The following is a 23,858-nucleotide window of genomic DNA, read 5'->3' as shown; positions in this document are numbered from 1 at the left end:
TCTGTAGCTAAGGTAGAATTTTCAAAATTTTTAGGTGTGTCCATTGATGAGAGGTTAAACTGGAAGCAACACATTGATGGTCTGCTGAAACGTCTGAGTTCAGCTGCGTATGCTATTAGGGTTATTGCAAATTTTGGTGATAAGAATCTCAGTAAATTAGCTTACTATGCCTACTTTCATTCACTGCTTTCGTATGGCATCATATTCTGGGGTAATTCATCGTTGAGTAGAAAAGTATTCATTGCACAAAAACGTGTAATCAGAATAATTGCTGGAGCCCACCCACGGTCATCCTGCAGACATCTGTTTAAGGATCTAGGGATCCTCACAGTAACCTCACAGTATATATATTCCCTTATGAAATTTGTTGATAATAATCCAACCCAATTCAAAAGTAATAGCAGTGTGCATACCTATAACACCAGGAGAAAGGATGATCTTCACTATGCAGGGTTAAATCTGACTTTGGCACAGAAAGGGGTAAATTATGCTGCCACAAAAGTCTTTGGGCACCTACCAAACAGCATCAAAAGCCTGACAGATAGCCAACTAACATTTAAAAATAAATTAAAAGAATTTCTAGATGACAACTCCTTCTACTCATTGGCTGAATTTTTAGATATAAAGTAAGTAAAAAAAAAAAAAAAAAAAAAAAAAAAAAAAAAAAAAAAAAAAAAAAAAAACTTAATCATTAGTGTCATGCAATATTTTGTGTAATGTAATTTCTTGTACAGACATCTTTTATTAACCTGACACGTTCCACATCATTACGAAGTGTCGTATTCATGATCTATGGAACAAGTATTAATCTAATCTAATCTAATCTAATCTAACTCTAAGGGAGTGATTCTCATCGATTTCCTTGAATACGGCACAACAACTAACTCAGGGAGGTATTGTAAAACACTGACAAAAAGTTCAGGTTGGTGATAAAAAACAAGTGTTAGGGAAAACTTAGCACAAAAGTTTTGGTTTTTCACGACATTGGACGTCCACAAGTGGCCAATCATACCCAAGAGCTCCTATGGGATTTAGAAGGGACGAATTTGATCATCCACTGTACAGCGTCAATTTAGTGCTGAGTGGCTACTACTTCTTACCAGCAATGAATACATGGCTCATTACACAGTGCTTTGGTGCTGGTGTCAAACTACTTGCTGCTATAAACCAGAGACTGCAATCACAGGCGGCAGGTTCCTACAGAGACAGCATTGGAAAAACGTGTGCCACAGTATGATATGTTGAAAAAAAGCTTAAGCATTTGCCTTTAAAAAATATATCACAAAATTTGTTTCTTTTTTCATGTTGTTAATTTTTATTTCAGAACATCTGTTGTTTCTGGACATCCCTCGTAGTTAATAAATAACAAAACTACCTGGAACCTGTACATTGGAAAAGAAAAGTATGTTACATGTTTGTGGCTTGTCATCAGGGTCAGTTTAAGGCCCAAGCTACAAAAGCTGCCACTTGGAACACCAATCTGAGAGGGGGTCCCAAGAGCAAGATCTGTATACAACTTGTATGACAATTATTAGCGAAACCTGACAAGGTGAATGCGTATAAGGCAAAAGGAAGGGGAGAGGGCATCCCCAATGATAAGTTGCTCCTATGGAAAAAATATTCTCAAACCTGCCTTGCTTCTGTTGTGAGTTTACAAGTATAGTTTTATGATTAGTTATGTAGACAATGGTTTTTGTTTCAGAACATATTCTGTTCCCAAAAATTATTTTTCAGTTTCATCATTGCAACCATCAGCTTGTTAATTACTTTAAATGAAGCACAATCCAAATAGGATCATTTACAAAACTCCTTTTTGATTTGAAGCTCAAGATAAAAATTCTAACCAAAGCTAATCAAATGTCAGAACTAGTAGCATAGAATTATGAAAGCCTAGTTCCAAGTACAGATGGGGCAACTCTGCAACAAATGGAGAAATTTGTTACTGGTTTAACCACGGGCTATATTTTTTCAAGGATGCTAGTACGACTGATAGTCACAAACAACACAGCACCAACTGCAATATCAGGAGGTCATTCTTAGATCAGTCGTGGAGTGAACTTTTGGTCATTCCCATACCTTTAGGAGCTCTAAGGTGCTAAGGCTAATCAAATGTCAGAACTAGTAGCATAGAATTATAAAAGCCTAGTTCCAAGTACAAATGGGGCAACTCTGCAACAAATGGAGAAATTTGTTACTGGTTTAACCATGGGCTATATTTTTTCAAGGATGCTAGTACAATTGATAGTCACAAACAACACAGCATCAACTGCAATATCAGGAGGTCATTCTTAGATCAATCGTGGAGTGAACTTTTGGTCATTCCCATACCTTTAGGAGCTCTAAGGTGCTAAGGCACTGAGAAATCTATGAATAATAACAGTAACAGAAGCATGCCACTAATTCTCTGCATTGAAGCATTCTGTACCCTTGAATGTTCTTTTTAATGTTATGATCCAAATTTTTGCACCTAGTAAAATATTCCCATTCTTGCCCTTAAAAGAGTCCTCTTTTAAAATATTTTTGGTTTCTGAATTCTGAATTAATTGCAAAACTTTTTAAAAGTTTTATGATATTTATTCTGAAAGAAAGCAGCCATGTCCCTTGCAACAACAAATGTAGATCTGCAGACATATAACACAAATCATTAGTCTGCAGAATCAGAATTTTCTGCATGTAGCCCAAGAGCAGAATATTTTGGAGGCAAAAGCACTAGATTGATTGACTGATTGATTTTTTTATTGGTCTAGTTTTATCATACAGCCCAAATTGTACAACTCATATTGGACAGGTCATAGCTAAGTTACAATAATACATGGTATTTGCAAAATAGTAGGCAAATTAAAATTAGGTACCTATTACAATTAATTTTGTTACGTATTCAGAAATTCTCTGACAGAATAGAAACAGTGCTTTATTAGCAAGGCCTTTAGTTTAGCTTTAAACATAGGATGCGTAGCATCTTTTATTTCCTCTGGTATCTTATTGTGTAGTATTACACCAATGTTAATTATGCTCCTCTGATAGGTGGTTGTTCTGTGATATTTTTATGTATATTTCATTTCCCTCTGGTACTATAGTTGTAAACATTTTTGTTCTGTAGAAGTTTGCCTGTTTTCAGGAGGCAGTCCCTGGTGAACAAGATAGATAAATGAATAAACTTGGAACATTTAGAACACGAAGAGCAGTAAAATGGGATTTACAGAACTCCATGTTTTTAAGGCCACAAATTATTCTTAAAGCACTTTTTTGCATTCTAAACACCTTTACACAGTGAGTTGAGTACCCCCAGAAAATGATCCCATATCAGATTAGTGAGTGGAACTGTGCACAGTATGCCTGCAGTACTATTGTTCTGCTTGTCGTAGCCTTTAAAATTCTTAGGCCGTAGCACACAGATAATAGTTTTTTACACAAGTTATTTATATGTGTGTCCCACTTTTAAGTCTTGCTGAACCCGTAGAGCCAAAAATTTAGTGACACATTTTATAGGGTATCATTTTTTAATTGGTCTTGAATATACATTTAATTAGTTGGAGGAATTAAATGACACACACAGCTTTTTCAGTGTTTATAATGTGTTTGTTTTCTGTGAACCACTCAGAAAGTTTTTTCATAGAACTTTCTGCTGTGGACTGCAAAGTTTCTGGACTGGATCCAGTGAGCAACATGCTGGTGTCATCGGCAAACAGGATAGTTTTTGTGGTACTCATATATTCAACTAAGTCATCTGCATAAATCAAGAAGGGTAGTGGACCTAAGATTGAGCCCTGTGGTACACCATATTTTATTGGTAATTCCTGAGAGTTGTTTCTTGTTTTATTCATTTTGTTGAATTCATACTGAAGTGATACTTTCTGCCTGAAGTTTTTTAGGTATGAACACAACCAGCTATGTGCTATACTTCTTACTCCTCATCTGTCTAATTTTTCAAGCAGAATGTTATGGTCCAGGAATTCGAAGGATTTTGATAGATCCAGAAAGAAACCTGCATCTAATTTATGTTGATCAAGGGATTTTAAAATGCAGTTTAAGAATTTGATAATTGCTGTCTGTGTAGATTTAGAATTTCTAAAACAATGTTGTTGCACTGTAAGAGGTGCATATTTATTTATGAAACTTAAAAGCCTGTCATAGAAGAGTTTTTCTAGAATTTTTGAGAAGGAACTCAACTGTGACATGGGTTGGTAGTTTGATATTTTTTCAGAAGAACCTTTTTTTAGCAGTGGTAAAACTTGATATTTTAAAAATATCTGGAAATACACCAGTTTTTAAAGAGGGGTTGAAAATTTTTGCCAAGGTGTTCGCTATGTGATGAGCACATGCTTTTAATATGAAATTAGGTACTTCATCAAGACCACTTGACATTTTATTGATTAATGATTAAATTTTACTTATAATTTCATTGGGGTTTGTTTCATACACATACATATAAGCAGTCGAGATCACTGACTTGCTGGAGAAACTTAGGACTGGTCCTTGACAGTGTACTTGAATGAGGTCTTCAGCTAGTGGGGTAAAGTATTCATTGAATTTTTCCACAAACTGAGTTTGGGTCTGTGACTTTTGAGCCTTCTAGTGTTAATGATACATCCTTTTTCTTGAGCACTGAACTATTTACAGTGCATATTGAAAAGTCAGTAACAATCAAAGTTCAAAGAAGACAGTAGCACAGGATAAGGAGGGGGGGCGTGGAAGAGTGGTGGGAGAAGGCAGTACAGAATCTGGATGGGGAAGGAATGGTATGGACAGTAGAGAGAAGGGAAAAGGTCTGAAAGTGAACAGAATCAATTTTCTTGTATTCACTAAGTCTGAAGGACAGTTTAAAATAGGTAGTAATATTTGAAGGATATGATGTATATGTTAAAACACTGAAAGAATATGATATTTTTAAGGAGTAAAGAAATCATTTGCATGCTGTACTGAGAAAGAGTATGTATAAATGTCATTCATAGATGAAGAGGCTTGTATAGGATAGTCCAGTGTGGAGCACTGCAATAAACCAGTCTTCAGATTGAAGACCACAATAACAACAACAACAACAACATGCATAGATTTTGGTAAGCTTCACAGGTCTCTGAGTCATGGCAACTGTTTATTTTACTGCTTTTTCCATCAGGTACTGCCCCCTCTGCAGCTGACCAAATGTGAGAGTATTTTTTTTGGTAAATGATAGTTATCCTGTACACAGTTTTATAATCTCTTAAGAACATTCATTTCAGTTCAAACTACAAATCAGAATGAAAGTTTTTAACAAATAGCAGCATTGTTACATGTTTTGATTTTTTTTATTCCAAGTCATTGTCATAGCACATTAAATTAGTGACAAAAATCTGGCATTGTTTTACCTTTCCCATCTGTAGTCAAGTGAGGCTTCAGTCTGCAAAAAAAGTGCAATCCTTCAGGTTCTTGTGTTATTATTCTCAGAGCAAGCATGCAAAGGATACTCATGCCTGATCCTAACATGAGTCCCAAATAACGGCATTCATGTTGATGGTAAGTACTGAGAGCCTTATCACGGCACTCTGATGAACAAAAGGCAACTCCTGAACATGTAGGACAGCCCACTGCTGTTTCCAGCCTGCATGACAACAAAAACTGCATATCATACCTGTATGATCATATGATGATGTAAATAAAACAGAAAGAAACTTCCACATGGGAAAAATATATTAAAAACAAAGATTCAAAGACTTACCAAGCGGGAAAGCGCCGGCAGACAGGCACATGAACAAAACACACAAACACACACACAGAATTACGAGCTTTCGCAACTGGCAGTTGCTTCGTCAGGAAGGAAGGAAGGAGAGGGAAAAATGAAAGGATGTGGGTTTTAAGGGAGAGGGTAAGAAGTCATTCCAATCCCGGGAGCGGAAAGACTTCCCTTAGGGGAAAAAAAAGGACAGGTGTACACTCGCACACACACACACACACACACACACACACACACACACACACATATCCATCCGCACATACACAGACACAAGCAGACATACATCTGCTTGTGTCTGTGTATGTGCGGATGGATATGTGTGTGTGTGTGTGTGTGTGCGAGTGTACACCTGTCCTTTTTTTCCCCTAAGGGAAGTCTTTCCGCTCCCGGGATTGGAATGACTCCTTACCCTCTCCCTTAAAACCCACATCCTTTCGTCTTTCCCTCTCCTTCCTGAAGAAGCAACCATCGGTCGCGAAAGCTAGTAATTCTGTGTGTGTGTTTGTGTGTTTTGTTCATTATATATAAACGTACAAATATAAACATACAAATAGGCAAAAAAATAAGTTTAGCAATAATGGTAATTCTTAGATGGAATAATACATAAAATAAGGGAAAGACAATCACTCATCTATAGCTGACTAATGTGCAGAGTATAGAAACATGTAACAGAAAACAGTATTCACACTAGCTTTCGAGTTCTTTTTCTGGGTTTCTTGAAAGAGTGTACATATTCATGCACAACCACACAGGCACCCAAAAGCACTCTCCCTCATTAGGACTGATTCTTGACTAATGAAGGTAGTTGCCTGGGCTAGTGGAAGTGAGGAAAGGGTATGGAAGGAAACATTAGGCAAGATGGGGGTAGTGGGACAGAGTGAGGTATGTATTTCGACTGATGACTCGGCAGTTGCACAGCAAGGCAAAAAAAGAGGGGGGAGGGGAAGGAGAGGAAGGTGGATGTGAAGAGGGAGGCAGGGAAGAAAGAGAGAAAGGGAGAGGAGTGAAAAAGGGGGAGATAAAGGTGGAGAGGGTAGAAAGAGATAAAGAGTTAGAGCATGTAGGGAAGGGGGATTGTGAGAGTGCTGGAGAGAAAATTCTAACCTGCCTAGTTCAGAAAAACTTGTGCTGGAAGGGAATATCCATATGGCTCATATAGTGAAGTAGCTGTTGAGGTCTTCGTGTTGTGGTGTGCAGTGTGTTCAGCAACTGCATTGTCAAGTTTATGGCTTCCCACAGCTTGGTATGTGGCCACTTGTGCCACTAGGCAGTTGATTACTTGTCATGCACAAATATAACACTGTACGGTTATCACAGCACATCTGATATATAACATGGCTGCATTCGTACGTGGTCCTGCCTTTCATTGGGTAGGCCTGTGACTGGACTGCTATAGGCAGTAGTGAGTGGGTGTATGGGACAGGCCTTGCACCTAGGCTGACCAGAAGAGAATGATCTATAGAAGCACGATTGGGAGTAGGACTGGAATAGGGATGGACATTCTGTAGGTTGGGTTGATGGCAGAACACTACTTTAGATTATGTGGTTAGCATTTCCCTCTGACAAGAGGTGGTCTAAATTCTGGTGAAAGATGTGGTTGAGCCTCTGAGGGCCAAGGTGATGTTGATTGATGAGAGGAGTTTTGTCAGTGGCTGCTTAACAGATTTACTGGTGTCAAAGGAGGAGATGCCATGGGAGGTCTGTTTATGGATAAGCTGGGTAGGATTTTCTGTCAATAAAATTTCTGGTAAAGTTATTGGGATATTCCAAAAACTCCTGCTTTCTGCTGCAGATGTGGTATTCACTGGTGGTGAAGCTGTAAGGAAGAGACTTTTTGACTTGGAATGGGTGACAGCTGTCAGAGTTCAAGTACTATTGGTAGTTGGTGCACTTGATATGAACAGATTTATTTATGGAGCCATCAAAGAGGTGAGGATTGACATGTAGGAAGGAGGCTGACTAAGCTGAGATGGACCAAATGAAGCAGATTTGGGAGTAGGTGTTGAGGTTATGGAGGAAAGAGCATAGGTTGTCCTTGCCATGCAACCACGTCATGAAAATATTATCAATTAATCTGAACCACACAAGAGATTTTAGGTGTTGACTGGATAGGATGGTTTCCTCCAGATGGCACACAAATAAGCTGGCATACTAAGATGCCATGTGAGTACTTATGGCAGTACCATGGGTTTGTTTATAGATTTTGGCCTTTTAAGGTAGATTAATTGTGGGTTTAGGATGTGTTTGGCTAGAAGGGTTAGGAAAGAGCTGGTGAGCTTGGTATCAGGAAGATGTTGTGAAAGATAGTGTTCCTTGGCTGCAAGGCCATGGGTATGGGGGATGTTGGTGTACAAGGATGTCACATCCACAGTGACTAACAAGGAGTCTAGTGGTAGCGGAAGTGGCAAAGACAGTGAGCAGTGTTGTGATTGTAGGGCAACGTGTTGCAGATGATAGTTTGGAAGTGTTGATGAATGAAGGCAGAGGTTAATTCTGTGGGAACATTGTGTCTGGCTACAATGAGATAACTATATTCTTTTAATTTGGTTTTGAATGTCTGCTAATTTTCAATTTCCTGCTTGATGTGTACCTGCAACCTGTTATAGACTTTTGCACCAGAATGTAAAATTTCATTGTAGACTCTATGTACACGTCAGTGTATGTGTCCTTGTTTGGAGCATTGGGAAACTTTAGTGCTATTGATTTTTAATTTTTATTAAAAACTTATTATTTTTTGCACATTGTACAGGGGTTTTGTGACAGTGTTTACTGATTGCTGTAATTCTTCCTTTCTTTCCTACTCTAATATAGTAGTGGTGTTGTTTGCAAATATGAAAGTTGTATGAGCATCTGTGTTTAAGCTTCAATTGTTAACATACAAAAAGAGCAGAAGTGGTCGCATTACTGATCTTGGGTTACATCATTTTTAATTAGATTCTATAAGGAAAAAAAGAAATTGTTACACACCATAAGATTACACATTGAGTTGCAGAGAGGCAAAATGAAAAGACTGTTACACATTTGCCTTTCGGCCAAAGCCTTCTTCAGAAAAGGAAACACACACAATCATTCACAGACACAAGTACACCTCATGCACACATGCCCGCCATCTCTGGTAGCTCAGACTGGAGTGCAACTCCAGTCTGAACTGCCAGAGGTGGTGGTCACATGTGCTTGCTTGTGTGAATGAATGTGTGTGTGTTTCCTTTTCTGAAGAAGGCTTTTGCTGAAAACTAAAAGTGCAACAGTAATTTCATTGTGCCTGTCTGCAACTCAATGTGTCATCTTTCCTTATGTTATTGATAGTCCAAACTGGAGTTTCCATTGTTTGATTAGATTATACTCTGGTAAGTGGCCAGAAATAGTTTCAAGGCTAACACTAGTGTGCTTGATACTGACTGCTTGTTTATGATTGTTCAGAAAGAGATTGATTCAACTGTTGGACAGACCTTGAATATCATACATTTCAAGCTTTGATAGCAGAATCTTATGAACCATCTCATCAAAAGCCTTCAGTTGGTCATTAAATACTCCTGTAGATTCGTGTTTCTTGTCCATCAAGCTTAGTATTCAATTAATTCACTCAGGCAGATATTATTGACCTCTTATTTCTGAATCCATGTTGTTCATTACAAAGGATTTTGTTTTGTTAACAGATTACATAAATTTGCCATACATAACATTTTCAAGTGTTTTTGAAATGTAAGAGGAAATAGTGATGGGTCTGCAGCTATCTACATACTTCTCCCACCTTTTTTTTATAAATTGGAATTACTATAGATGTTTTCAGTAACGAGGAAAAGTTCCTGCTTAAACTGAACAGTGTGTAAGTATTTCAGCTCGGTTTAGAGCACTCTTCTCTATGATTGTTGCAGGAACTACATCAACGCCTGCTGAGTTGGAGTTTTTTTAGTCTTTTTATTGCTTTTCTACTTTATCTTGACAATGCTGATGTACAGTTCTTATTTTAAATTTATTGGTTTAGCCATTCTTATTATATTATCTCCAACACCTCTGAAAAAATTGTTACCTATGCTCGGTGCTTCTGAAGGATTTCTTACTTTTTTTATTTTTGTGTGATACTGTTATATTTTTACACGAAGCTATGTTTCCAACATTTTCTTTTTTTTATATATAAATTATTTTTACTTGTAGTGTTTCGGTTGTGAATTGCATAGTTCATTGTAAATTCACTCTTTTTTATTAATCACTAATGTACTGGTACGTAAGTGTAACAATTCCTATGACCCTGAAGAGACATGGTTGTCAACGTTACAGCATATTCTTATTGTATGCTTCTGCAGAAAAAATACTTCTTTGACTTTAAGCTGTAATTCTCCAGGATGTTAATCCATAGGGCAGTATTGAGTGAATGTATGAGGGTTCTTCAAGAAATATCTTGCCTTATTTTTTATTGTTGAAACCAGCAATGGTATCATGGTGTGCACATTCTCTTCATTTGTTGGCATACATAGTGCTCATGCTTAATTTATTTACTTGACTATGGAAACAACTGGTTGCAGGTTAGCCATTGAGAAATGAACAGGTGCAAATGGTAGTTACTGGATTTTATGATGTGGGGTAAATGAAAGGAAAAGTGGAACAACATTATTGCAATAAATTTTGTTTCAAGCTTGGCAATTGTAAAGTTGCAACAATCTGCAAAACTCAACAGGTGTTTGGGGATGGAGCAATGGTAGCACACAGGTAAAGGAGATGCACAATGGCAAAGACAGCTGCACATCAGTGAACAGAGAAGCATGTTCAGGTATGCCCTCAACATTTGCAAGTGAGGTTGCTGTTGATCCTGTAAGGTTCCTGGTGATATAGGGTTAAAGTTAGTACTGGATTCATTCATTTTATTTTAATATAACATTTGGGTCTCCAGAGTATCTCCGCAAAATGTGTGCCTATTAGGCACATATTTCACTGAAAGGAAGCAACTTCATTCAGAGATCAAACAGGACATGCTGGATACTGTGAACAGTAATCCAAACTTTCTTAAACAGTGATCACTGGTTATAAGTCCTGGTTTTATGGACACAACACAGGACTAAAGTTCCAGTCATCACAATGGAAGCATGCATCACTGCGAGACCTAAAGAAGCAAGGCAGGTCCACAACAATGTAAAAGTCATGCTGAGCACCTTTTTTAACTTCAATGGCATGGTCCACCATGAGCACTAATGTCAATAAGGAATAATATCAAGAAGTTCTAAGTCACTTTTCTGAAGCAGACGCAAATGTCCAGCCTTGTGGGCAGTTGTGTGATGCCTCTAATTATTGGTAAAAGTAATTGCAGTGATGTATGCTTAACAAAGAATATTTATCAAAAGTAGTGTATTGAAACTTTAGATTCCATGAGCTACTATACGAAGGAAAGATGCCATGTTATCTTTTTCTTATTGTTTGTCTTTTTGATGTTGTTGCTTAGCTCTTGTCCTACACTCGTGGTTCTGTATGCAATTCAATGTATTGAGGCTTGCTGACTCTTCATATAAGTTGAATTACCATTAAATAATAATCAGTGCTGAACTTTAAAAATTTGTTCTCGCTGTGAAATGGGAACCTTTTTGTCTCCTTACCATTTACATAAATGTGGCCAATGCTTTGTGCGGATGGAAGTTTGTGTGGTATTTTAATTCCCAGAAGTAGCGTAAAATGTTTTCTTTCTTTTCTCGCACTCTTCAGTCCAAACAACCTACATTTTAATTTTATTTACAAAGTCCAAATTTCAGTTTACACAGCATAGTTATTTCTCATTGTTGAAAATTTATCTTTACATAAAACCACTCCAGCAGAAGGTTGCACTATTTTGGCTTGAGCCTAATGAAGTAATATTTCAGAATTAAAAGAATTTTCAATTTATTTTGAGTCAGAAAAAATAATATTTAATATCCATACCAGAGGTAATTTTTTGTAGCAGTAAAATATATCTATAATCTCAGAATAATAATCCAAACATCATAATATTTTCACTTTATATAAAGTATATATGTTTGAAGTGCAATCTCCATTATTAAATGTTGGAAGAGAAGTTCATAATAATAAAAGGTATTTATTCTTGTTTCCCCAATAATTGTTTAGGGAGATACTTTCTCAATTTCCCATAATTAAATCAACCAGGGTTTTGTTCAGCAGGCAGTTGGCACCTTCACCATGATAAAGCAACCACTCATCATTCTCAATTAATTCAGAGTTTTTTGGTAAAACACAACATGGCTGTGGTTTGTCAGCCTCCCTGTTCCACTGACACTGTAACAAGTGATTTCTGGTTTTTCCTAAACTGAAAATGACTCTGAAATGGACCAGATTTCGGAACACTGATGATATTGTGCAAAATTCAACAGAGCAGCTATGCACCATAGCAAAAGAGGCTTCCCATCAATGATTCCAGCAGTGGCAGCAGCATTACGAGAGATGCATACAAGCTGAAGGGGACTACTTTGGAGGTGACTAATTGCAAACAGTTGTATCTGTATGAAGACTGATTTTATAAATAAAAGTTAGATACCTTTTGAACAGCCCTCATATGCTAGCTGTCTTGTCTGCAGATCAGTAAAATGAGAGACATTTCTAAGCACAATGCAGACAGAACTTGGCCTTTTACGTAACTTATTCTCATGTTTAGTGCACCTCAGCCAACTACGTAAACAGTGGGGACAAAGCAGCAGGAGTGTAAGTGCCTGCATGCATGTGTGCTTTGATAATGAATATAAATTCAGTAGATGCGCTACAGCCATTGGTACTTTGTTTGTAGAACTATTTGGTGCACCACATTTGTATGTAATGTTCAGTTGTCATACCGTTGTTTATAATCCATCCAATATTTAATATTGGAGATTATTTATAAAGTATTCTTGCAATGAACAGGGGTGAAGGCATAATGTATTATGCCTTAATTAGGCACTTAAGAATTGGATTTCTGGCTGCACCTTTTTTGGAAACAGAGGCCTCTGCATGCAAATGATAATTTTTTTTGCATATGCATACTCCACAAATGTGCTGTAACAGTCTTGTTATTTTAAACAGGAAGTGTGATTCTCTATTAGATGATATTTCATAAATATTGAAATACAATTTAGTTTTATTTTTTTTATGAAAGTAAAACTGAATGAAGCATACAAGAAGTTACTTTCATATTAGTATAATTCAAAGTATTTGAAATATATAAATTAATCACAATGGAAAATTTGTTATCAAAGAGCAACAAGGACAAAGGCAATTTCTAACATTGTATGACACTGCAAATTTGTGAATTATTCCAGTGTCTGTGGACAATTTAATTTTACATTGTTTTATTTGAAAAATAAATGTTTCAAACTGGTTCCCTCTCCGTCTCTCTCTCTCTCTCTCTCTCTCTCTCTCTCTCTCTCTCTCTCTCTCTCTCTCTCTCTCTCTCTCTCTCCTACACACACAACACACACACACTTTCACTCCCTCTCCTTTTATAAAGAATCTTACATCAGTTTGATGGAGTTTGACACTATTAATAAATTTGCACTGCTCTGAATGAGTTATTTAGCAGTCTGAAAATGTCTGTGTAATGACTATTGATGTAAAATATGAAATAAAAGGCTCTTAAATATTTATACCTCACCTTTGGAAGCAATGGTGGCAATGTGTTCCTCCCATTTCTGGGAGCAAAACAGATGCATAGGGATGCTCTGCTACAACACAGTCTCCAGCACCAATTGGATTCCTGGTGACACAGTACCTCCCTTTGCTATCACTATGAGCAACCTTAAGATAGGATGATGCTCCTGGCATCGAGCGATTCTCACCACCAACTACAGCTGGTAGACCTGTATACAAAAAATTATATGTATCGGATACATTCCCTTCATTTTGTGCTCCATCAGCATATGTGTCACATTCATTCAACAAAATTAAATTTACTGAAGTTAGTCCTTACTGTTAGCTTTTTATATATGCCTGACAGTGAGTGAGACTCACTGTCAGGCATATATAAAAAGCTGACAGTAAGAATTCAATGAGAAATCCAGGATAGAATAATGACAATATTCTGAAAAGGATAGACTGATACTCACCACATAGTGGAGAAGTTGAATTATGGATAGGCACAACAAAAAGACTGTCTAACAAGTAAGCTTTGGCCAAAGAGGCCTTCATCCAAATTAGAAAACATAAACAAACACACTCACGGAAACGCAACTCACACACACATGATCACTGTCTCTGGCTGCCAAGGCCAGATTACAAGAAGCAGCACATTACGGTAGAAGCAATCTGGGTGGCAGGGGTAAGGAGGAGGTTTGGGCGATGGGGGAGGGGGGGTGGGGGTAACAGGTGAAGTGTGGAGGACACAGAAAAGTGCTGCTCACGGAAGCTTACAGGGACGAGGTGGAGAGGGGATTGGGCATCTAGGTGCAGTCAGGAGGTTAGACAGAGGGCACAGGAGGATGAGGGATTAGGGGGAGGGGGGAGGGGCAGTGGAAAAAGAGAGAAATGAAAAGCCTGTGGGTGCACTGGTTGAGTAGAGAGCTGTGTCATGCTGGAGTGGGAACAGGGAAAGGGATAGGTGGGTGAAGGACAATGACTAAACAATGACTAACTAAGGTTGAGGCCAAGAGGGTTACAGGAACATAGGATATATAGCAGGAAGTGTTCTCACATATGCAATTCAGAAAAGCTGGTGTTGAATGGAAAGATCCAGATGGCACAGGCTGTGAAGCAGTTATTAAAATGAAGAATGTTTTGTTGGGCAATGTGCTCAGCAACTCGGTGGTTCAGATGTTTCATGGTAATAGTTTGTAGGTGGCCATTCATGTGACCAGACAGATTATTAGTTGTCATGCCCATGTAGAACACAGCACAGTTGTTGCAGCTTAGCTTGTAGACCACATAACTGGTTTCACAGGTAGCCCTGCTGTTGATGTAATAGATACTGCTTGTGACCAGACAGGAGTAGGTGGTGATAGAAGGATGTATGGGACAGGTTTTGCATGTAGGTCTGTTACAGGGATATGAGCCATGAGGCAAAGAGTTGGGAGCAGGGATTGGGAGAAGGGGTTGTTTACATATGGATGAGGATATTGTGAAGGTTCAGTGGTAGTGGAATACCTCTGTGGGAGTGGTGGGAGGGTAGTGTGTAGGACATTCCTCATTTCAGGGCATGACGTGAGTAGTCAATACCCTGGCAGAGAATGTGATTCAATTGTTCCAGTCCTGAGTGGTACTGAGTCATGAGTGAATTCTCCTTTGTCATTGGATTGTGGGACTTCAGGAGGTGGAAGGTTACTGGAGAGATAAGGCATGGGAGATCTGTTTCTGTACAAATTTGGGATGGTAATTAAGGTCTCTGAACAACCCAGTGACACCCTTTGTATATTTTGAGAGGGACTACAGATGTGAAGGCCATGGGTGGCTAGGCTGTATGGAAGGCACTTCTTAGTATGCAATGGGTAGTAGCTGTCAGAGTGAATGTATTGCTAATGGTTGGTAGGTTTAATATGGATGGAGGTACTGCTCTACCTTTGAGGCAGAGGTGGCTTTTGGGTTGAGGTAAGGCCATGAACATTAGGATTGTGGACTCAGTAGTGATGAGCAGGACACAGTGTGGTAAAGGAACAGGAACTGTGAAGAGTTTGTGTAAGAACAGGTTATTATCTTTTCTGTAGGAGGGTAGGCTGCTGTCAATAGGCTGAAGGTGTTGGTCTGCAAGAGCAGAAATTCTCTCAATGAGGGCGTCATAGGTAATTGGGTTTATGAACCTTAGAAACCATGTAGAAGGTGGGAGTGAGGGGAGTGGTAGGGTTGAGGAGAGAGGTAGTCTCCAGGGAGAGTTTCTGGGATAGATCTAAGGATTTGAGGTGAAACTGGAGATCCTGCCAGATTTTTGAAATGGGTTAGTGTGGCAGGATTGTAGATGGATGAATCTGCCACCTGGGAGAGTCCTTCTGCCAGGTAATCCTTGTAGTTCAAAACAACAGTGCTGGAGCCTTTGTCAGCAGATAGCATTATAAGGTCAGGATCAGTTTTTAGGTAGTTGATTGTGGTTCTTTCTGTGAATGTAAGGTTATAATACATGTTGAGGGATTTGGAGAACAATGGTGAGGCATGGTTCAAGATTAAGGAGTTCTGGAAAATTAACAGGGGGTGGATCACAATTGGAGTGGTAAACTGAGTCTGGCAGGGTTCGACATAGGGATACAGTTGAGTCTGATTGGTGGGGTTGATGGCAAGAAGGTGTTTCCACTGTAGGGACTGGTAGACGGAGAGAAGGTCTATAACAAGTATTGCCTGATTGAATTTGTGAATGAGACAAAAGGGAGGGACTGATACTTATATTGGGCAAAGGCTTTTGGAGGGGAAGGTTCATGGCCATGTTTTGGGTCTGTTTAGGTTCTGGATTCTGTGTGGTGGCGGGAGAAATTTTTTGAGAGTGGGATAAGTGCAGTAGGTCTATGAGGCAGGGCTTGTCAGCTATGAGGGGACGTGGGGGATGTTTGTAGGTTGTGGTGGATAGTGGTAGTCCAATGAGGCAGTAGGTGGAGAACATGTTGGAGAGTTTTTTGAGGTGGCTTTGTGCATGATGCTCTAGATCCTGAAGGGCAAGTGTTTCAATGTGTGATATGGGATTCAGGAATCCGGGGTTGCATAGCAGCCCCACATCAGCTCATAACTGACAAATCTTACCTCACCAACCTAATACATTTATCCCCACCCTCAAAAACTCCCTCCCACCACCTTACAGAATCCAGGACCTAAACAGACTTGAAACACAGTCGTGAACCCTTCCTGTAAAAGCCTTAGTTCTGTGGCAGTATCAGTCCTTTCCAAAGATCTAACCTTTTGCCTCACTCACAAATTCTATCATGCAGGAAATTTTAAAGACCTTTCCGTCTGTCTCCCAGTTGCTACGATGGAAACACATTTCTGCCACCAACCCTACCAATAAAACTCTACAAAAGACCAATGTTGAACCCTCCTGACTCACTTTACTCCTCCATCCAATTGCAGTCACCGCCACTGCCCCAAAATCACCTCCTGTTAACTTTCCAGAATTTCTTGTGTCGAACCTTGCCTCACCATGATTCCCAAAATTCCTCAACACGCAAGAGAAAACCACAATTCAACACCTAAAAACTGATCATGATCTTATAGTCCCACCTGCTGGCAAAGGCACCAGCACTGTTGTTTTGAGCCACAAAGATTAACTGGCAGAAGGACTCTGCCAGCTATCAGATTCATCCATCTACAAACCCTGTCATAGTGACCCCATTCCAAAAATCCATCAGGATAACCAGTCTGATGTTAAATCCTAAGCCCCATTCAAGAACTTTCCCTGGAGTCTCTCTCCTCACCCCTACCACTCCCCACACTCCTACCTTCTAGATGCTTCCTTAGGTCCATAAACCCACCCAGGATACCCCACTGTGGCTGATTACTGTACCCCCATTGAGAGAATCACTGCTCTCACAGACCAACAACTTCAGCCTATTTCCAGCAGCCTGCCCTCCTATACAAAAAATAACCCATTCCTCCACAGACTCTCCACAATTCCTGTTCATTTATTACATGGTGCCCTGCTCATCACCCTTGAAAGTCTCTACCTTTGTCCAATATCCCTAATGCTCATGGCCTTGTCACTATTGAACACTATCTTTCCCAACACTCGACAGATTCCAAACCCACAAGCTCATTCATGGACGCCATGAACAACTATATCCTCACCCATAATTACTTCTCCTTTAAAGGCATCACCTACAAACAAATCCATAACACAACAATGGCCACCTGCTTGGCACCATCCTATGCCAACCTATTCATGGGCCATCTAGAGCAGTCCTTTCTAAGCACACAGAGTCCCAAGGCACTCACCTGTTTCAGACTCTCTGATGACATCTTTGTCATCTCGATTGAGGGTGAGACCTCCCTATCCACATATTCCACAATCTCAACACCTTCCCCCCCCCCCCCCCCCCCCCAATTCATTTCACCTGCTCTTCCTCAACCCAACAAGCCTCCTCTACGTCAAAGTTGGTTACAGCGGGACCTCCATCCATATTAAACCTATCAACCACCAGTGATATCTCCTCTTTGACAGCTGCCACTTATTCCAAACCGAGAAGTGCCTTCCACACAGCCTAGCCACCCATGCTCATCACGTCTGTAGTGACAAGCAGTCCCTCTCGAAATATACCAAGGATGTAACTAGGTCATTCACAGACTGTAATCACTCTCTCAACATTGTACAGAGACAGAGTTCCCATGTCTTATCCCTCCAGTCACTCTCTATCTCCCCAAGTCCCACAATCCAGCCACAAGGGAGCATTCACTCATGACTCAGTACCACCCAGACCTGAAACAAGTGAATCACATTCTCTTTCTGAGTTCTGACTATCTCTCGTCATGGCTAGAAATGATGAATGTCCTACCCATTATTCTTCCCAGCACTCCGAAAATGGTATTCCACCACCCACTGAACCTACATGATATCCTCATCCATCTGTATGCAACTCCTACCCCCAACCCTTTGCCTCAGGGCTCATATCCTTCTAACATACCTACATGCAAAACCTCTCTCATACATCCTTCCACCAGCACCTACTCCTGTTAGATCACAAGCATCATCTACCCCATCAACAGAAGGGCTACCTGTGACACCAGTTGTGCTGTGTTCTATGTGGGCATGACAAACAACAAGTTGTCTGTTTGCATGAATGGCCACCAACAAACTGTGGCCATGAAACAGCTGGACTACCCAATTGCTGAGCACCCTGCCCAACAAAACATTCTTCATTTTACTGAATGCTTCACAGCCTATGCCAACTGGATCTTTCCTATCAACACCAGATTTTTTGAATTGCACAGCTAAGAACTTTTCTTGCTAAATATCCTGTGTTCCTGTAACCCTCTTGGCCTCAACCTTTGTTAGTTGTCGTCCTTCACCCACCTATCCCTTTCCCTGTTCCCACTCCAGCACGACACAGTGCTGTATTCCATCAGTGCACACTCAGTCTTTTTATTTGTCTCCTTTTCCGCTGCTCCCCCTCTCCCCAAATCCCTCAGCCCCCCCCCCCTCCCCGCCCCCCCGCCCTGCCCACCGTCTAACCTCCCAACTTCACCTAGCTCCCCTATCATCTCTCCATCTCGTCCCTGGTCCCTGTATGCTCCCATGAACCCACGAGCAGGTCTTTACTGTTCCCCCATCCCTCCCCTGCTACCCCATCCTCCTCCCCACCCTAGACTCCTCCTTACCCCACCATCATGCTTCTCCCATCATGCACTGCTTCTCATAGTCTGGCTTTGTCATCCAGAGACAGTGGTCGGGTGTATCTGAGTTGTGTTTGCTAGAGTGAGTGTGTGTATATTGCCTAGTTCAGATGTGGACTTTTTGGCCAAAAGCTTACTTGTTCGAGAGTCTTTTTGTTGTGCCTATCTGTGACTAAACATCTTCGCTATGTGGTGAGTATTGGTCAATCAAATTCCTAATACTAACAGTAGGAATTATTAAAATAAATTTATGTTAATAATTGAGGAAATGTGCAAGCTTTTGGAGCAGTTGGCTCCTTATGCGAGGTTTAATAAATGGGGAGAGTTATAGAACCTAAACCTCACCAGTCTTTTTCCTTCATCCCTCTGAATTCCCAATCAACCCTTCTGCCAGAACAAGGAGCCACTGGGTCTGAAAGCTTGCACATTTCCTTAATTTTTGTATGTGGCTTTTCCTGCTGCCACTTGGTGAGTAGATTTTTAACCTACCCAATTATATTATATTTTCAAAAACTGATTATTTTCATTGATAAATAAATATATGTGTGCATCAGTGCATGAGTGCTCATTGTTGCTATCCAAATGTGGCAAATTATTACGAAATTTCTTCTCTTTTCGGCCAGATTTATCAAGGTAGCTTTTAACTAAATATCTAATATCCAATTTAGTGAAGGGAAATCCCCAATGTGCAGCCCTCAAGATGCCTTGCTTCAACATTACTTCTTCTGCTTTATTTAGCACTGGCTGTACTCCCATTTTTTTCGGATGTGCTTCCTGCATTTTATTTCACAACATCAATTCCTTATTTCTTCTTTACTTTTAGTTTTGTATTTAATTAAATTAAAATAATAAAACTAAATTTCAAGTTATATTACATATCATTAGCTGGTTCAGTTAGGGATTTTGAAACTGAAGCATTTTATTACTTTATTTAATTATACCATCAAATGGGGTGATTTCAGATGGTTTTGTCATTATTTTGATTGTAACTTTCATATATATTGTTAGATAAAATTGATTGCTATGGAAGTGGTAGCTTATATGTGTAACGAATAAAATATCCCAGAACCAGGAAGTGTATGTGTAGGTATATTTATCTGAGGCAGTTAAATTAAGTGTCCAAAGTCACCCCATGGATTGGGGTGATTTCGGACACATGTGTTTTTTTAAATCTCTGTACAAAGTTACAGTATGTAGAGGGTGAATTCGGACAGTTAGTGCCTTTTTAAAAATTCTACATGCTTTTTATTTGATTTTGGTCACGTTTTACACATTTTAAGGTAGCTCTTTGTTATGAGTAAGTGATATGGGATGATATAATGAATTTTATATATTACAGGTAAGTTTTTATTTTGGAAGAGACTTTCCAGCTTTGCCTTGATATTGGAGAAAAACATCTTAACAGTCTCTTTGTTCACTTCTGCACGAGCTCATTTAATATTTTTGTTTAAGCAAACGGAAAGATCTTCTGACTGTCATTTGAGGAATAAATGCACCCATTCTTCTCCTGGCAAATTATTACGAAATTTCTTATCTTTTTGGCCAGATTTATCAAGGTAGCCTTTAACTAAATATCTAATATCCAATTTAGTGAAGGGAAATCCCCAATGTGCAGCCATCAAGATACCTTGCTTCAACATTACTTCTTCTTCCTTATTTATCACTGGCTGTTCTCCCATTTTTCTCAGATGTGCTTCCTACATTTTATTTTGTAGGGGTGATTTAGGTATACCATACAAGTCACATGCTTTTCTGCACAATAATTTACCACTCTGAATATCACGAACAGTTTTATCTAAAAGTTCCGGGTCATAATTACACCATACTAAGGCACCTCTCCTGCTCTTGTACGTTCTTGGCATTGTCCAAAATCACCTCACACTGTACACAGTTTTACGAAAACTATTGATATTTTATAACCTTGCATGAGAAACTCGACAAACTTGTACAGAAATTGTCTCATTGCTGTTAGCTACTGAGCATGTCAACAATTACAGTTACAGTAACTTCCCGCTTGGTGCAACAATAGAAAGTTTCCACTTTACAATAATGCATGGATTTTTAACACTGAGACTATTTGTCAATTATTCACCTAGGGAAACAATTGACACAAAATAAAAGTTGTGGAAAGCAATAAATACAATTTTGCACTTAAAATAACTGGCACACGGACATTAAAATAAATAACTCTTTGTTTCTATGCAGTGGCAAAGAGCAAATAAGCCATACTGTTTGAATTTGCCCTGGTGTCCAAAATCACCCCGTTTGACGGTACCCCCAATTTTGATAAGACGTTTGGGTTAGAAACTCAACAGATGTTGATAAGAATAGACATTATGGCTGTGTGTTCTTGTGGAACTTATTATATCAACTTTCATATACTGGTATGTAACTGAGGACTGCTGTCCATATTTTTACAAGATATACCACCACAAGTGAAGTCTGATAGTGTTGCCAGAACTAATCATGTTGCCATTATTCTATTGGTGCTGAGTTAGAGAACTAAAGAGAACTGTAATTCAGAGAATCTACTTAATTGGCAGGCCCATTACAAGAAATTCATGGCAAACCAAACAGTAGTACCAGGAAAAAGAATAAATTACTGAAGTACATAGACAAAATATAATATGAAGAGTTACAGCTTCAGAAACTTAAAGTGAAATTTTGCATTCATTGGTCATTATTACCTGTTTTTGAAATTATATTACTGTTATTCAGAGTATGTATAATAACTAATGATGGACAACTTTCTCCAAGAATTTCAACCTTAATTACTCCACTGGAAGAATAGTGGAGTCATTGGTCAGGTAACTTACAGGAATGCAGCCAGATACTGTCTTCGAACAAGATGCCATCTTCACCTGGCTACATTCCCATAAATTATTTGAACATTTTACACACCGGGAAAAACTCAGGTTTCACACTGAAGCCATTGTTTCTAGACCTCAAATATCATAGTTCTGAAACACCTACCCTACCTGAAGTTTTGGAAATTATTTTTATAACAGATAAGAATAAAATGGATAAATGAAATTTGGTCCTTTAAAAGCCAACATTGTTTGTGGAAAGCTTTCTGAGTGTGTCTACTAAGAGCAGGAACTGCAGGTTTTACTCACATTTTAAAGCATGAATGAAAGAAGGTAGAGTGCAGATACATGAACACACACACAAACACACACACACACACACACACACATATATATATATATATATATATATATATATATATATATATATATATATATATATATATATATATATATATATAAAAAATAGAAAGAAACTTCCACATGGGAAAAATATATTAAAAACAAAGATTCCAAGACTTACCAAGCGGGAAAGCGCCGGCGCTTTCCCGCTTGGTAAGTCTTGGAATCTTTGTTTTTATATATATATATATATATTAAAAATAAAGATTCCAAGACTTACCAAGCGGGAAAGCGCCGGCAGACAGGCACATGAACAAAACACACAAACACACACACAGAATTACAGGCTTTCGCAACTGGCAGTTGCTTCGTCAGGAAGGAAGGAAGGAGAGGGAAAAATGAAAGGGTGTGGGTTTTAAGGGAGAGGGTAAGGAGTCATTCCAATCCCGGGAGCGGAAAGACTTCCCTTAGGGGAAAAAAAAGGACAGGTGTACACTCGCACACACACACACACATATCCATCCGCACATACACAGACACAAGCAGACATATTTAAAGGCAAAGAGTTAAGGGCAGAGATGTCAGTCGAGGCGGAAGTACAGAGGCAAAGAAGTTGTTGAAAGACAGGTGAGGTATGAGCGGCGGCAACTTGAAATTAGCGGAGGTTGAGGCCTGGCGGATATCGAGAAGAGAGGATATACTGAAGGGCGAGTTCCCATCTCCGGAGTTCGGATAGGTTGGTGTTGGTGGGAAGTATCCAGATAACTCGGACGGTGTAACACTGTGCCAAGATGTGCTGGCCGTGCATCAAGGCATGTTTAGCCACAGGGTGATCCTCATTACCAACAAACACTGTCTGCCTGTGTCCATTCATGCGAATGGACAGTTTGTTGCTGGTCATTCCCACATAGAAAGCATCACAGTGCAGGCAGGTCAGTTGGTAAATCACGTGGGTGCTTTCACATGTGGCTCTCCCTTTGATTGTGTACACCTTCCGGGTTACAGGACTGGAGTAGGTGGTGGTGGGAGGGTGCATAGGACAGGTTTTACACCGGGGGCGGTTGCAAGGGTAGGAGCCAGAGGGTAGGGGAGGTGGTTTGGGGATTTCATAGGGATGAACCAAGAGGTTACGAAGGTTAGGTGGACGGCGGAAAGACACTCTTGGTGGAGTGGGGAGGATTTCATGAAGGATGGATCTCATTTCGAGGCAGGATTTTAGGAAGTCGTATCCCTGCTGGAGAGCCACATTCAAGGTCTGATCCAGTCCTGGGAAGTATTCTGTTACAAGTGGGGCACTTTTGGGGTTCTTCTGTGAGAGGTTCTGGGTTTGAGGGGATGAGGAAGTGGCTCTGGTTATCTGCTTCTGTACCAGGTTGGGAGGGTAGTTGCGGGATGCGAAAGCTGTTTTCAGGTTGTTGGTGTAATGGTCGAGGGATTCAGGACTGGAGCAGATTCGTTTGCCACGAAGGCCTAGGCTGTAGGGAAGGGACCGTTTGATATGGAATGGGTGGCAGCTGTCATAATGGAGGTACTGTTGCTTGTTGGTGGGTTTGATGTGGACGGATGTGTGCAGCTGGCCATTGGACAGATGGAGGTCAACATCTAGGAAAGTGGCATGGGATTTGGAGTAGGACCAGGTGAATCTGATGGAACCAAAGGAGTTGAGGTTGGAGAGGAAATTCTGGAGTTGTTCTTCACTGTGAGTCCAGATCATGAAGATGTCATCAATAAATCTGTACCAAACTTTGGGTTGGCAGGCT

General features: G+C 39.7%; 1 protein-coding gene across 1 annotated transcript in view; it reads right to left on the bottom strand.

Moving 5' to 3' along the window:
- The window catches only part of LOC126281918 (SET and MYND domain-containing protein 4-like), a 148,320-nt gene that overhangs the window by 47,548 nt on the left and 76,914 nt on the right, over positions 1-23,858 (bottom strand). Inside the window, exons 6-7 of the mRNA XM_049981247.1 lie at positions 13,311-13,515; positions 5,346-5,578 (exon numbers count right to left, since the gene is read on the bottom strand). Of these exons, the coding sequence (XP_049837204.1) occupies positions 5,346-5,578; positions 13,311-13,515 (438 nt within the window). The remainder of the gene's footprint in view (positions 1-5,345; positions 5,579-13,310; positions 13,516-23,858) is intronic.

The sequence above is a fragment of the Schistocerca gregaria genome, chromosome 7, assembly GCF_023897955.1.
Source record: "Schistocerca gregaria isolate iqSchGreg1 chromosome 7, iqSchGreg1.2, whole genome shotgun sequence".
In the NCBI taxonomy this organism is placed as follows: Eukaryota; Metazoa; Arthropoda; class Insecta; order Orthoptera; family Acrididae; genus Schistocerca; species Schistocerca gregaria.
The sequence above is the reverse complement of the archived record's forward strand: the minus strand, read 5'-3'. Positions and strand labels throughout refer to the sequence as shown.